At 59.3% G+C, this 15,930-nt stretch overlaps 1 protein-coding gene across 1 annotated transcript; it reads left to right on the top strand.

Annotated features, from left to right (window-relative positions):
• Positions 1 to 469: 469 nt before the first annotated feature.
• On the top strand, positions 470 to 15,267 carry Gna11 (G protein subunit alpha 11). Its single transcript, XM_013123049.3, has 7 exons — positions 470 to 697; positions 8,269 to 8,453; positions 10,118 to 10,272; positions 10,727 to 10,855; positions 12,476 to 12,605; positions 12,685 to 12,838; positions 12,937 to 15,267. The coding sequence occupies exons 1-7, from the start codon at positions 562 to 564 to the stop codon at positions 13,125 to 13,127; spliced, it is 1,080 nt and encodes a 359-aa protein (XP_012978503.1). The 5' UTR covers positions 470 to 561; the 3' UTR covers positions 13,128 to 15,267.
• The last annotated feature ends 663 nt before the right edge of the window (positions 15,268 to 15,930 follow it).

Below are 15,930 nucleotides of genomic sequence, written 5' to 3'. Positions count from 1 at the left end.
GAGCGGCGGCTCCCTGAGCCGAGAGGAGCCGAGTGAAGCCGAGCGGCATTTCCCTGAGCCGAGTGCAGCCGAGCGGAGCCGAGCGGAGCCGAGCGGAGCCTTTCTAGAGGAACCTCGTAAAGCGTCGCCTCCCGAGAGGAACCGAGCCCGGGCTGGAGAGTCTTCCCCATTCCCACAATCCTCGGCGTCCGCGCCCAGCTGCGGATCGCTCAGCCCCTTCCCACGTCGACGCAACCACTCCCGCGCCTGCGCCGCGCCCTCCAGACCCCGCCCCCGAGCGGCAAGGCCCCGCCCCCAGCCCGTCCTCAAGACCCGTCCCTGCGGCGCGCGCGCAGCCGTGCGGCCCCTCCCATTGGCCGCGCCGCCTGCCCGTCGCGGGGCCCGTGGCAGCGCTTCAGGTCGTCGGGCGCCGGCGCTCGGTGGCGGCGGCCTCGGGTGGCGGCGGCGGCGGCTGCGCTGCGCGGCGCGGCGCGGGCGGCGGACGCCCTCTGGGGCCGGGCCAGGCCTTGGGGCACCGGGACGAGGCAGGGCCGGGCCGGTGGCGGCCGGGGGACCGCGACGATGACTCTGGAGTCCATGATGGCGTGTTGCCTGAGCGACGAGGTGAAGGAGTCGAAGCGCATCAACGCGGAGATCGAGAAGCAACTGCGGCGGGACAAGCGAGACGCCCGGCGCGAGCTCAAGCTGCTGCTGCTCGGTGAGCCGGGTTCCGTGCCGGGAGACCTCCGTCTCGGGGGCCGGGTGGGCGACCGGGGCATCCGGGCCCTGCCAGGGGTCCCCGCGCGCGCAGGGCGCCCGCACCCGCCGGGCTCTCCGGTCTCGGTTGATCTCGCAGGGCCAGCAGCGCTAGGTGACAGCCCCGCGCGACCCCCCAGCCCGCTGCCCACGGCCGGCAGGGCCACCCCGGGTGTCCCCGGAGCAACTGGCCAGCGCTGCCCCGCAGTGGTCATCCCTTCCGGGATCGCTGCGCCCTGCACCGTGCAGGTGGCCGTGGCCTGGGCCTGCGCTGGCCAGCCTCCGCCGCGCCGTCCCCGGCGCTCAGCCTGTGCGACCCTTTCGTGGCCAGCCTGCCTGTTGCCCAGGCCTCAGATTCCTTCGGGGTCAGCCTCCTGCCTCTGATATCTGCATCTCCTGGCCACGTCGGCCCCCGGGACACTTGGGGACTTGCTTTCTGTCTCTCCTGAGAATTCTTGCACGGAGCTGACCCCTGGCCCTGCCGCTCCAGTCTGCTCTCCCCTCTACCCACATAGCCTCAGGGTGAGCCCTGAAGGCTGCTGAGGACAGTTGCCTCCTCTTTTCTGCCTCTGCGGATTATACCCCAAAAAGGTCCTGCTTTGCTCCAGGCTGGTTCCTTTCATGGCTACTCCCCTGCCTCCCTCCCTGTTCGGTGGATCTTTGAATTCCTCCCCATTGGAGCTAGGTTCGGGAGAGTGGGTGGCTTTTCTTCTTTGGGTTCTTCTGCAACCGAGCCGTGGGTTGTCACAAGTCAGCCTGCAGCCTCCCTGCCCCTGCCCTGTTGCTCTGGGTCCGGCCGGGTCCGCTCCTCTAACCCAGAGAAGCGCAGTGTGTCTCCCACTCACTGGGCTTCTGACTCCTCAAGGCCCACCTGTTGCTGGGAGCCAGGGAGCCCAAGTCCAGCTGTCCTGTTGTTGTCACCCCAAATAAGGGCCAAAATGAGGGCAGGGTGGCCTAGGCCCTGCAGAGGTTTACAAAACAGACCGAGGAACCCTACCTGCCCCTCCCAGCTCCTGGGTGAGCTGCAGTCCAGGAACGGAGGCCCAGGGCCAAAGGTGGCCTCGGAGGACCTGAGGATGGGACTGTCTGCAGCCTTTGAGAGGAGGAGGAGTGGGAGACAGTGGTGCTGGCGCTGCCCCATGAGAGGGGCAGATGGGGGCGACACTGTCTCCTGTTGCTGTGGTTCTCGGGGGAGACGAGCCTTGGTTACTTCCCTCCGACATGCTGGAATTCCCTCAAAGCTGCCTTCCAGGAAGGAAGGGGTGAGGACGGACCAGCACAGGGGGAGCAGCAGTGGCCCCTGGGTGGCCCCTGGGGAGGCCCAGCGTGGCCCTCGCTGACCTCTGCAGAGGGTCCACAGCTTTCTCCCGGGGACGATGGTGAGCTGCCTGATAAGAATGGCCTCAGCTGACTGAGCCCAGTGGTGTGTCATCCCAGCACTGGCCTTGAAGTCCCCTCAGATTCAGGGGTGCTCTCAGCCCTCTGCTGTGACCGGACTGAACCGGCTGGCAGCTGAGGGGCGTCACGTGGGTCACAGTAGCACTCTTCCATCCTGTGAGGTTTTGTTCTGGGTGCCCCTGTGCCCTCCAGGACACCTGGGTCTGCAGTCACCCCTTCCACAGAAGGGTCTGTGTCTCTGCCGGTGTTGGGGGTTTGTGCTCAGGAACAAAAGTGTAAGGCTGTGAGCACCGGAGGGCTTCCCAGAGGAGGTGACTGTGACCTTGACTCTGGGGCACTGGGGCGGTCCATGGCGCTCAGCAAAGTGACCATCCTAGTAGCCTTTGATCCCGACATTGGAGGGGTTTCTGTGCCCCGGGGGGGGGGCCGGGGGCCTGGCCGTGGGACCTGCTGGACTTCCCCGCACGGAGTCCTGCCGATACGTGGTCCCTCGTTTCAGAGCAGCCTTCTGGAGGGTGGAGACCATGTCCTGGGGTGGAAGCAGCCAGGGATTGCTGTCCTAGAACCCTGACCTCGGAGAAGGCGGGCGGGGTCTCTTTGGGAGGGGCCACTTCTGTGCAGAGCTCTGGCCTCTTCCACGACCATCCTGTGTCTGCACCTGTGGGGAGTGGTCTGGGGATGGGTGTGTCCACTGGTGTGTCCCGTTCCTTCCTGCTAGTCCCCATGTGGCCTGGGGAGACGGGTGACTGCCCGATGTGCCACCTTGTCCTCGGGGTGGGCGTCCTGGGCACTGCAGGGTAGTGAGATACATCACCCAGTGTCCCCAGGCTTGGATCCCCCTGCCCCGCCCCCTGGTCATGCATGGTGGTGTCTGGTGTAAAACAACAACTTGTAAAGCTCGTGGTGACCAGAGCAGGTTCTCAGAACTGAAGCAGCACTGGACTGACTCTGCGCACATTCCCGTTGCTGGGTGGCACACGCCTGGTTTGTCCAGTGCTGACCAGTGACGGGCATGGGAGTAGCTGGAGAGGCTCTTCTGGTGAGCAAGCATTCACTTCCCCTGTGCCCTGAGGTCCCTGTGGTGCTCAGACTCAGCACAGCCTTGTGGGGTCTCTGCCTCCCTGTGTGGCTGCAGGCTGGGGCCGAGCAGTGCTGCCACTGGGGAGCCAGCCACCCAGAGCTCTCGCTTGGAAGTCCCTGTCCCTGAGGCCAGGCAGGGTTGGGCCCAGCTTTCTAAATAAAGCCGGCGGTTGGCTCCCAGCTTCCTGTCCCAAGTCGAGCCGGGCTGGGCGGCCAAAGGCCGGGGATCCATCCGGCGGGGGTGGCGTAAGGGCTGGGCTGGCCTCCCGCCCTGGGAAGGAGGCCTCAGCTGGCTCCCACTTGCTGCTCCTGTCCCAAGACCCTGGTGGCTTCAGGCCACTCCCCAGGAGGCCAGGGATGTGCCGCCTCTCCCCCTGGGGTCCTTGAACTGACTCCCAGCAAGACATACTCCATCCCCTGCACCACACAAACCAGGTGTTGGGGTGCAGGCCATGAAGACGAAGATGGGATCAGGAGTTCAAGGTCATCTCAGGCTACAGAGGGAGATCAGGGCTAGCCTGGGCTACATGAGACCTTGTCTCCAAATGAGGGGGCAGATTGTATCTCTAAGGATTTGGGGTACCTGCTGATATCCCCACTTTGTGAGGACTCCTATCCTGGGTCAGAGGTGCCTGGGTCAGCCTGTGCCAGCACTTCCCCAAGACCGTCTGCAGTGGGCACCTGCTCTAGCTAGGACCTCAGCACTGATGGCCCTGCTGGGGACAGCTGGGAAGCCCTGGGAGGATGGCGAGCTCACAGAGAGGGCAGCTCAGCCCTTGAGGCGTTTGTGGACCCTGCCACCCACCTACTGGGAGCCTTCAGGGGACTCCTGTGTCCCCAGGAGCCAGCCAGCCAGCCAGGGCATCACTGGAAGGACAGGCTGGGGTGTGGGCTGCGGTGCGGGAGCTGGTGGGTTCAGGTGTAGCTGCCCCCAAACGATCGATCGGCAAGGCTCAGAGCACAGCTGAGGTGCCGGCTGCAGCCTCCCTGCCCAGGCAGTAGCCCGGCACGGAGAAGGCTGGTGTGTGCACTGGGCCTTCACTGTTTCACGTCCCTGCTTCCCTAGGTAGCTGTGTGCAGATCTGTGCCTCAGTTTCCCCAGGGCTAGGTGGGTCGAGAGCTGGGTGGGGAGTGCGCCTGCACCCAGCCACTGCTGACCACGGCCGTTCCGCATCATTTGGATTTTTTTTTTGCCACTTCCTTGGTACCTGCGTCACCACACATCGGCCTCCCCTGGAGATGCTCTTCCCCACACCCCGGTCCCTTCCAGGGACTGCACAGAATCCCAGCCTCCCCCTGCTGTGTCAGGAGCTCCCCAGGACGACACCACACGTGTCCCCAACACGCTTCTGCCCAGGCCACCACAGTCTCCATGCTCCGTGTCCCCTGCTTAGCGCCCACACCCACACCCACACCCATGGGCTGTGTTGCTCCTGTGGAGCGGACCCTTTGGCCAATGGAATCAGCCGCAAGGACACCCTGGACAGCCCCCACCCCCACAGGCCCTTCAGACTGCCCTGTGACAGCCAGAGGAAAGTGGGAGTGTGCTTTGGTTGAGACCACGAGTAGTTCTTTGGGTATCTAGACCTCAGTTTCTTCATCTGTCAAGTGGGAGCAATGTCCCTGTGTGGTAGGAAGGACCATGGGATTCAGTTTCCCCTGCACACTTATATGTCCTTGGTGACTGCCTGGGGACCAAGGTGCACCCCAAAATCTGAGGTGCTCCAGGTGCCGAGCTGCCAGGTGCAAGGGTTTTGTCTGCATTATGTAACCCAGTCTGGTGTGGGGCTGGTGTCCCAAGACCCCACCTCTGCAGGGCACTGAGCACACAGCTTGGGGTCATCACAAGGTCTGAAGTGGGTTTGTAAAAGGGTGTGGTCACTCTGCGGAGTACGGTGCTGTCGGTCGTGGCCATCCGCAGGGGACCCACATGGTAGGCAGTGGGCCCCAAGCCCAGTCTTGACAGAGTGCTCGTGGCTGGTGGGGACAACCCTTGTCAAGGGCGTCACTTAGCCCTGTAATGAGGAACAGCGCTACCTAGGAGCAGTGACGAGGGCCAGGGTCTGGGCTTCCCAATGTGCCCCTCCTCCCAAGTAACCTTGTCCCTTATGTGACAGCTGATGAACTTCATCCCTGCCCCAGAGTACTGCGGTTTGAGTTCACAGTGTGTCCTGAAGGGCCATGTGGCACTGTTTGAAGACCTGAACTGCTGGGTATCGTTAGGAGTCACAGGGAAGCCCTTGAGGGGCTGGGGACCCTGTCCTGTGAGGCCTCCTCCATGTCTGGCCCAAATGAATGGGGCTTGTTCTCTGTCTCGTAGCCCAGGCTGGCCTTACACTCACTACATAGCTGATGATGACACTGAATTTCTCATCCTCCTGCCTCCACGTAGGAGGAGCAAATGCTGGTGAGCCTAGTTTATGGGTGCTGGAGCCTCGGGGTCTCCTGTGTGCCCACCTCTCAGCTGCAGCCCCAGCTCTGATTTGTTTGCTTGTTTGTTTGGTTAGTTGGTTTTTGAGACAGGGTTTCCCCGTGTATCTTTGGAACCTATCCTGGAACTCGCTCTGTAGCCCAGGCTGACCTGGAACTCACAGAGATAGAGATCAGCCTGTCTCTGCTTCCCCAGTACTGGGATTAAAGGCATGCGCCACCCCTGCCCGGCCAGACTTTTCTTGAGACCTGGGCCTATCATGTAGACCAGGATGGTTTCAAACTTCCAACCCACAGTGCAGGTTTGCTGTTCCATGCTTAGGGCTGGGAGGCCAAACCTTCAGACTCCCTGGGTGTAGCACACACCTTTAGTCCCAGCATTGGATTGGCAGAGGCAGGCAGATCTGCGAACTCTGGGCCAGTCTGGGCTACATAGTGAGATCCTGTCTAAAAAAAGATAGCCAAGCAAAGAAACCCTTCCACCATGAGGTCAAGACAACGCCTGCCAGCAGGTGTCACCACAGATGAGAGTTGCCGGGCCTGGGGTCAGGACAGGGTCACACCAGGCTTCCTTTGCTCTACAGAGTTTCATAAACGCTTGTGGAGGCCCAGCCAGGGGTGGGCCAAAGAGTGACTTCCCCGCTGGTTGGGGGTGCTCAGTGAGGTACAGAAGATTCATCTGGGCTGCCATGCAGTAGATGACACGAACCTTCACTATCAGCCACAAGTGTGGCCTATGACCCTGAGGCCTTCAGTGCCCACACCTTGGGGCCCCTGGGAAACTTTGCTACTAGCCCAGAGATAAGATGGCATTGTGGAGTCCAGAGGCTGGTGCTCGTGGCCCTCGACTGTTGATGGCTGGCATTACCCTGATAGCTGTGATTTTCACTACCCAGGGCACTGTCATGAGCCTTAAAGCCACAACCCACAGGTGTGTTCAAGCCTGTCACGTGGTGACTTTATGACATCAAGCCACTTCACCGTTCATGATTCCGCTCCCTCGGGTAGGTCTCAGTGATAGATAGATAGATAGATACAGGCTTGAAACTGTGAGGCTGTGGGCGGGGCTTGAGGCTGTGGCTGCTGCTGTGGCTTGAAGTCCACAGCAGTTGCGGGTTCTTCTTCACCTGACTCCAGGTTGGGTTACTGAGGGTCCCTGTGAGGAGGTGACAAACTTGCTAGTGTACAACCATGTGGCTCCATGTGTTCCAGTGTCACCCAGGATGTTAGGGCCACTGCCACTCCATCCCATCTCACAGTCTCTGGCAACAAGACCTCTGTGATGTACCTTTGCCTCCTATGTCCCTGATGAGTGGGTATCACAGCCAGTGTCTGTGTGCCTTTGACCCCATGCTTCAACCCACCCACCCACCCACCCATCCATCCATCCACCCATCCATCCACCCATCCACCCATCCATCCATCCATCCATCCACCCATCCATCCATCTATCCATCCATCCACCCATCCACCCATCCACCCATCCATCCATACACCCATCCATCTACCCATCCATCCATCCATCCACCCATCCACCCTCCCACCCATCCACCCATCTATCCACCCATCCATGCGGGGGGACAGGGTTAGTGCGGAGTGTCCCCAGCCACCACAGCTACACGTCACTGAGCCAGCTTGAGCCCAAGCTAGTCAACCCAGGATCCCCCCCCCGTACCCTAAGCAGTGAGGTCAAAGGCAGACGCAACACCCACACGCTCGTGGTTCCGGCTTCTGACAGCTTCGCTGTACCGCCGCAGCCCCACCTCCTGGTACCTTTCCCTGTTCCGGCTCAGAGGACACAGTGGAGAAGCCGCGTGCGTGTCTGCCTTGATCTTTGCATGCATGTGTGCGTGTGTGTGTGCTCGCACAGCTGTGCACACTGCTGTGAATGTGTGTAAGTGTGCATGTACACCATACACACCAAGGAGTTGATTCGATACAGCCCTGACTGACCTGAGGAGAATAGTATCGAGGGCTGATATAACACCCGAAGTTTGGGGATGTGAGACCTTTTCAGATTTGGATGAAGCATCTGAGGGGGGTAACGTCTGCAGGCACACTGCACCCCGAGAGCTGTCACAGCTGAAGCATATGTGGCCTGTAGAGAAGCTACTTCAGAGCAGTGGGACAGGGGAGCCACATGCATAGCAGGTGGCTTCTAGCATGTCCCCAGGCCCTCTGCCTTAGGCCCAGCAGCTTTTCTGGGGCCAGCCCTGGGGATTTCCTCCAGGGCTAAGTGCCAAGCACACCTTCAGGCATAGGTGTGGGTAGCGCCCACGCTGAGACCAGGGTTGGGGCAACTAAGTGAGCACCCCTGTGCTGACCATATGTGGGAGATTAATAACCTTCTGTCACGGAAGTTGGTGGCAAGGCCCCAGGTGCTGCTGGGTGGTCAGGAAGGGCCTCAGAGACTCAGAGGGCCCAGGGACAAGCTCGTGGCATCTGTGTCTGGGGCCACTGGAGAGTGGGCACCCCATGTTCTTCATGGAGTGCCCTGACTCCTCAGATGGGAGTCAAGTAGGATCCCAAGGGACCCAGCATTTCAGAAAGGACACTGTGCAGTGCCCACAGTAAGTGGGCAGGGCTGTGGGACTTGTGACAGCCGCTGACAGGTTCTGTCCCCAGGCACTGGCGAGAGCGGGAAGAGCACCTTCATCAAGCAAATGCGCATCATCCACGGCGCGGGCTACTCGGAGGAGGACAAGCGTGGCTTCACCAAGCTGGTGTACCAGAACATCTTCACCGCCATGCAGGCCATGGTGCGCGCCATGGAGACACTCAAGATCCTCTACAAGTACGAGCAGAACAAGGTAGGAGCCAGGGCCAGCCTGGGGCTATAGCCCCACGTCACGTGACCACCCGGAGTGGGGGACCCCGCCCCCTGTACCTTTTTTTAAAATGTCTTTCAAGACAGTTTCACTGTGTGGCCCTGGCTGTCCTGGAATTCAGAGATCCACCTGCCTCTGCCTCCCGAGTGCTAGGTTTAAAGGTGTGCGCCACCGTGCCCAGCTTATTTTTTCTTGAAATCCGGTGGAGCTGAGTCTTGGGCCTGAAATCGCACTGAGCCAAGCCCCTAACCCTTGTGCTTTAGAAATGGTCTCACTCATAGCCCAAACTGGCCTGCAGCTTGCCATCCCTCCGCAGAGCCCCTGGTGTCATCAGGGCCTTGTGGTCCTGGATATGGCTGAAGGGGGCACCTTGGCTCTTAGCTGTCCTGGGCCTGGTGTCTGTGCAGACTCTCGACTGTAGTTGTCTGGAAGCTTAGGGTCCCCTTTGAGTCTCGGTCTCATTGGTGCAGGGAGGCAGCTAGGGAGCTGCAGCCCAGTACTGTGGATGAGCTCTGCCTTCTGGCCCTCCCACAAACAGGCCAATGAAGGCAGGTTCTGGAAGCTTCCTGCCTTACACAAGGGTCATGGTTGGGGTCCTTCCTAGCAGGACAGGCAGATGGGCAGATGCTTCCTTTCCAGGGTTCAGTGAGACCCATGCAGCCCAATCCGTGTCGGCTGCTGTGTGAGCAGTGTAAAGACCTTGTACATCTGGGGGCCATGTCTGCTCCTAGTGGCTCAAGACAGGTCACCGTGGGAAGAGAGCCTCCATGGTCAGGCCTCAGGGGCTGCTGATGTGTAATCATTGCCTCTTCTGGCCTGGGATGTTGAAGGCCACCACCTGGTAGCTCTGAGACATGGAGGCAGCACCAGCCTGGAGTCCCCTTTCTGGGGGCTTCAGAAGGAGCAAGTTCAGGATTGGCTGGATTCTTGTGAGGAGAGGCTTGCCTGGAGGGCATGAAGCCCTGGGTTACACACAGACACTCACACAGACAGACACACACTCACACAGACATACACACACTCACACAGACACACACACTCACACAGACATACACACACTCACACAGACACACACACTCACACAGACATACACACACTCACACAGACACACACACTCACACAGACATACACACACTCACACAGACACACACACTCACACAGACACACACACACTCACACAGACACACTCACACAGACAGACACACACACACACTCACACAGACACAGACACACTCACAGACACAGACACACGCACACCACACACACAAACTCAGGTGACATGTCTGCTATTGCAGGGCCTGCAGGATGAGTTCAAGGTCATCCTTGACTACACCCTGAAGTCAGCCTGGGCTACAGAGACCTTGTTTCAGAAAACAAAGGAGTACCAAGAGGGAACTACAGATTTTCCTCATCTCTCAGCCCTTGCGTCCACCCACACAGTGGATCACAACTTAGTTTGTGTAGTCAGGAAGGACGGGGTGTAGGGCACTGTCCCCTAGTTGCCCCTGGAGGTGAAGGGGCATGCAGCCTTGTTGCCCCCCAAAGGTCTGGGCTCCTTTAACTGTTCTGCCAGCTCTGCGGGCTCCCTGCTTGGCCATGGTTCCCCCAAGAGTTCACGGCCCGCCCGCTCACCTGCCCTCCCTCAGGCCAATGCACTCCTGATCCGGGAGGTGGACGTTGAAAAGGTCACGACCTTCGAGCGCCAGTATGTGAACGCCATCAAGACACTGTGGAGCGACCCTGGCGTCCAGGAGTGTTACGATCGCAGGCGGGAGTTCCAGCTGTCTGACTCGGCTAAGTAGTGAGTGGGGCTGGTGTGTGTGGCTAACGAGAGCCCACGAGGCTGGGTGGCTTGTGTGACCCGCCCACAGCCTCGTCACCCTCAGGAAGTTGTCACACAGGCACCCATGTCAGTAGCGTCACCTGCCACTGTCTGGAGCTCTTGGTCTGGCCTGCCTGTTGTAAGCCCACAGCCACCCTGACCCTGAGTTGAGCTTTATGAAGTGTCCCCTGTGCCATGGGCCTCCTTCTCCAGCTGTCCTGGGCAGGGGCGCTGAGTACCTTCCTGGGATCATCTGTGTGAGACACGTGTCCCTAGGTCTATGGAGGCAATGTGCTCTTACCAGGGCCAGTAGTGTCTGGGTGGTGTACCAGGCCACTGGCCTCCATGTGATGCAAATCCTTGTCTCTGTGGGTGTGGGTCTGCGCATGTCCCAGGTGCCACTGGCTCCTGAGCAGATATCCCTATGCCACAGCTACTTGACGGACGTGGACCGGATCGCCACAGTAGGCTACCTACCCACCCAACAGGACGTGCTGCGGGTGCGAGTGCCCACAACTGGCATCATCGAGTACCCGTTTGACTTGGAAAACATCATCTTCAGGTGATGGTTAGGGCACCATGGCCCAGCGGCTTGTCTGGGGGAAGCCCCGGGAGCTGTCGGCTGGGTGGGGAAGATCCTGAGGCCTGGAGTCATCTGGGCTTTGCAGTCTGTGGTTGGAGAACCTGTCAGGGTCCCTCCCAGGGGCCCCAGTGAAATGAAGGGCACAAGGTGTGTCACGGGGACCCTCAGAAGGACCAGGGTCAGAATGGGGATTCCAATGATGAGGTCAGGGTGGCTTGGGTGACAGTTGTCTCAGGCCCCTCCCAGCATGTGGTGGTGGGTTCCTGACCTGCAGAGACAGTGTACCATCTCCGCCCCTCCCTGCCCCATGTGTACAGCTGAGTAACTGAGGGGTTTTTGGTTTTGTTTTGTTTTGTTTTTTGGTTTTTTGAGACAGGGTTTCTCTGTAGCTTTGGAGTCTGTCCTGGAACTCACTCTGTAGACCAGGCTGGCCTTAAACTCACGGAGATCCATCTGCCTCTGCTCCCGAGTGCTGGGATTAAAGGCTGCGCCACCACCACCCGGTTGTGTGCAGCTGAGTTTTAACCGGCCTTTCTTTCTTCCTTCCTTTCTCTCTTCCTTCATTTCTCTCTCTCTCTCTCTCTCTCTCTCTCTCTCTCTCTCTCTCTCTCTCTCTCTCTCTCTCTCTCTCTCTTTCTTTCTTTCTACTTTTAAATTTAAATTAGAAACAAGGTTGCTTCACATGTCAATTCCAGGTCCCTCTCCATTTCCTTCCCCTCCTCCTGCACCCTCCCACCAATCCCCCCAATATCCCCTCATTTCCCCAGGGAGGGTGAGGCCCTCCAAGGGGGTGTCCATAGTCTGTCATTTCATCCAGGGCAGAGCTAGACCCTCCCCCAAGAGTTCAGGGTGAGAGTGCATCTCTCATTGTTGGATGGGAGTCCAAAACCAATTTGTATACCCGGGATAAATACTGACCCAAGGCTCAATAGATTACCTAGGCCTCCTCACTGACACCCACATTCAGGGGGTCTGGATCAGTCCCATGCTGGATTCCCAGGCATCAGCCTGGGATTCAAGAGCTAACCCTTGTAGGTCAGCTGTTTCTGGGGGTTAAACCAGCGCAGTCTTAATTCCTTTTTAACCAGCCTTTTTATCAGGCCCCTGGTGGCTGGCACCATGACACATCAGGGCAGAGACCCGTCTCCATTTAAAGCCCTTCCCAGGGTTTGAACACAGTCTGTCTATCACTGCCTTGTCCTTACCTCCCTGTGGTGGCCTTCATAGGCACGTGCTTCTCAGCACTGATGTAGCCATATCTCCAAGGCAGTGTGCCTATCCCAGGCTGCTACGGCCACCCTAGTGAGGGCAGAGGTCCATGGTGCACCCTCGTGCACCCAGGTGTGGCCAGGGGGCAGCCCTGTGGTTTCCACGCCACCAGCAAAGTCCACGGGCCAGACGCGACCAGCACAGATGGAGGGGAAATGATGTGGGCCCCCAACCTGTGCAGGAGCTATGAGCCGTGTAGACATCATTCAAGTGGGAAAGGCCACACCGGCTCTGGTAACCCTGCCCCTCTGTACATCTGCGGGAGCACCTGCCCGGCCTCCTGGCTGCGGCAGCCCCCGGATGCTGAGCTGTCATGCCACCTCCCTCTAGGATGGTGGACGTGGGCGGGCAGAGGTCAGAACGGAGGAAGTGGATCCACTGCTTCGAGAACGTGACGTCCATCATGTTCTTGGTAGCCCTAAGCGAGTATGACCAGGTCCTGGTGGAGTCAGACAACGAGGTGACGCAGGGGCTGCCCGTGGGTACCGGGAGGGGCCAGGCGTGGGTAGCCTAGCCTGCTCACCATGAGTGGCCCACAGAATCGCATGGAGGAGAGCAAGGCGCTGTTCCGCACCATCATCACCTACCCCTGGTTCCAGAACTCCTCTGTCATCCTGTTCCTCAACAAGAAGGACCTTTTAGAAGACAAGATCCTGCACTCACATCTGGTTGACTACTTCCCCGAGTTCGACGGTGAGCACTGCCCTGTGCCAGGGCATTACCCTGAGGCCTGACTGCCCTGTGCCAGGCACCTAGGAGGTCACTGACTGCCTCTCGCCACTTCCCTGCAGGGCCGCAGCGGGACGCCCAGGCTGCTCGTGAGTTCATCCTGAAGATGTTTGTGGACCTGAATCCCGACAGCGACAAGATCATCTACTCACACTTTACCTGTGCCACCGACACTGAGAACATCCGCTTTGTGTTTGCGGCTGTGAAGGACACCATCCTGCAGCTGAACCTGAAGGAGTACAACCTGGTGTGACCTGGGCGTGGCCGTCCCCAGGGCCAGCTCCCTCCGCATCAGGTCACCCAAACCACAGAGGGCCCCGGCACCTGAGGGCCTGGGCGCATGGGACTGGGGCGTGTCTCTTTTCCCTCTCACTTCCTGTCCCTGTCACCATTCCGCAAGGGCAAGGGTAGCCTCTTTCCGGCCTTGACTCCTTGTGGCTTGAGTTTGTTTTTTGTTTTTTGTTTTTTTTTCCCTAGGAAGCAAACAAAAAGAAAGGAGGGGGGAGACACATGAGGAGCAGCAGTGGGCCCTCCCAAAGGAGTCGTCCCCCCATGGCCACAGGGTGATCAAGGTCAGGGCCCTGCAGCCCAAGCCCATGGTCCCAAGTTGGAGTCCTCCCCCAGGAGGGCTGGAGGCTGGGGGTCATGGACTGTCCCTTTTCTAAGTTATTGATCTCCATGTGCCCTCATGACTCTCACCATCTGCTCCCCAGACTCCAAGAAGTGAGGGTGGGCGGCCTTCGTGCCCACCCTGGGAAGTGCCTAACTGTTTTTGTTTTGTTTTTGTTTTTGAAGAAAAGAGAAATACTCTCTTCCAGTCTGTCTCGGCAGGGCAGGTGACATGCTGCAGGTTCCCAGCTCTGAGTGACTGTCACCCTTGTCCCCCTGCCTTAGACAGGGCTAGGCCTGTGGCGGAACCTTTGGGAGCATTGAGCCCCTGAGATCCGCTTCCCAGTGGCCTGGCCAGGAAAGACCCTGGGGACCCAAGGAGCTGTGTGGAGCTGGGCAGCTGGAGGGACCATCCTCGTGGCTCAGGCCTTTTTCTTCCTTTTTTTGGGGGTGACTGAGGTGGGTGACAGGGGCCTCTCCGAGTTTTCTCAGGTCTCCAGACACGGGCAGTGGCCTCACCCATGTGCTCGACCCCGGCCCAGTTGCTGCTCCGCTGCCCAGTGCTTCCCGAGCCCGAGGGCCAGCATCCAGGAGGTGGTGACCATGGCCAGAGAGGACACAGTCCATCCCCTTCCCCCCAACCCCCCACCCCCGCTGCTCATATACACTACAATGTCTGTCTGTCTGTCAGTCAGACTTCTTTACTTTTGCACGTGCATTCTGGGCTTGGATATCCGGCCTTGCCTTTGTCCTGCCTGCCACGCTGGACTCCAGGCCCCAGAGTGTCCACTCAGACACACGCCAATCTGGGCAGTTGGCCACATTGCTGTCCCAGGCAGAAGGGAACAAGAGAGCAGTGGACATAGCAGAGCCCCAGGGTGTGAACGGTGGCTGTGACTAGCACCCACATTCCTGGCCCCCCCAGCCCATGGATTCCTGACTTTCCCACACCAGGCCCCTCTGGTGTCTCCAGATGAGGGTCTAATCTCGTGCCATCCTAACCACGATGGGGCTGCATGGATGACAGGGTCATCCTGGCCACCCAGAGCCAAACGGCCATTGTAGCCACCCACCCTTGGGAGGTCCAGGTCCTCAAAGAGTGGGCATCAGCCACTCAACAAAAAGAGCACCTGGACCTGTACAGGTGTCCAAGGGCTGGGCTACCCCAAGCCGGCAAGTGTTAGCCCCTTTCAGGCAGCGTCTAAGTATGCCAGGCCACAGTGGCCACAGCCAAAGCCCGGGGCAGCGCCCAGCTCGCCCAAGTGATGAGTGGCAGGTTCTGCCCAGGGGATCCATGCTAGGGCCCCTGGGACTGTGCCACACAGGTCACAATGGGGACCTGCCCTCCCTACGTCTGACCTGGCCCTCACCAAGGGATAGCCCGACTGCAGGGAACACGCAGGCTTCTTTGTGTCTGCCCCGGTGCGCAGGAGAGCCTGGCGGGGAGCCCGAGCCTGGCCCACAGTGGCATCCAGTGGCTGCTGTGCCCCTTGTATATTATTACACAGTCCTCTGATTTCAGCCAACTTAAGCCTATTTAAGAGAACACTCAAAACACTGTTTTTAACCCTCGTCCTTTTCGAAGCATGTTCCTTGTGTCGGTGGGGGGAGGCTTGGGTACCTGGCTCGTGCCAGGCTCCTGCAGGCCCTTGGCCGTGAGGGATGGGTGCCAGGGTGCAGGCAGCAAGTTGGGCTTGGCCCCTCACCCGAGGGCCTCCCGAAGCCGCCTTTTCATACCTTTCTCTTGAATTCTGTTTTAAATCTGAATAAACTTTGTTCCTAAACTCTGGCTCCTTGGGGACTGTTGTTGAGAGGGGTACCCTGTATGCAAGCCTGTCTGCTGTGTGAACCTGTGGGCGTCACCAAGCCTCACCTGGTCACCTGATGTCGCACCTTTACCACAGGTGTGTTTCCACACACACGACCTGCTTTCCTGGAGAGGACCGAGTGGTGACAGAGAAAGGGCCTGGCAGGCTCCCCGAGAAGGGCAGCGGTCCCCAGCCTCCGCTCCGGGGCTGGGCCACAGATTTTCTGTCCTTTGCTGACACCACTATTCATTCATTTATTTTTCAAGAGGGTTTTGCTGTGTAGTTCTAGGTCTTCTGGAACTCTCTGTAGACCAGGCTGCCCTCAAACTCACAGAGATCTGCCTGCCTCCACCTCCCGAGTGTGGGAATAAAGGCTGCGCCACCAACGCCCGGTCACTTGCTTATCTGGGGAGATAGCGGAGTGGGAGCTTGCCATGCAAACAGGATCTCAGTTCAGCCCTGTCCTGCCACCCTGGGCCCCGTGGGGTGCGTGTGTGGTCCCAGTGAGGCAGATGTGGGGAGAGGCAGATCCCTGGGACTGGCTGGCAGCCAGGCTGTGAGTGGATGCTGTTCAGGGTCTAAAACCAAGGTAGGACAATCAAGGAAGACAGTGGTGGCCTCCACAGCACTGGGAACACA

This window comes from Mesocricetus auratus, unplaced genomic scaffold, assembly GCF_017639785.1.
Source record: "Mesocricetus auratus isolate SY011 unplaced genomic scaffold, BCM_Maur_2.0 Super-Scaffold_100676, whole genome shotgun sequence".
NCBI classification, from domain to species: domain Eukaryota; kingdom Metazoa; phylum Chordata; class Mammalia; order Rodentia; family Cricetidae; genus Mesocricetus; species Mesocricetus auratus.
Note: the sequence above shows the minus strand (reverse complement) of the source record. Positions and strands in the feature narration are given on the sequence as shown.

Excerpts from the sequence above, each read along its gene's own strand:
- Gna11 (XM_013123049.3), top strand. The coding sequence starts at position 562 with ATGACTCTGGAGTCCATGATGGCGTGTTGCCTGAGCGACGAGGTGAAG. Across the intron at positions 698-8,268 it reads GCTCAAGCTGCTGCTGCTCG|GCACTGGCGAGAGCGGGAAG; the intron begins GTGAGCCGGGTT and ends TTCTGTCCCCAG. Across the intron at positions 12,839-12,936 it reads CTACTTCCCCGAGTTCGACG|GGCCGCAGCGGGACGCCCAG; the intron begins GTGAGCACTGCC and ends ACTTCCCTGCAG.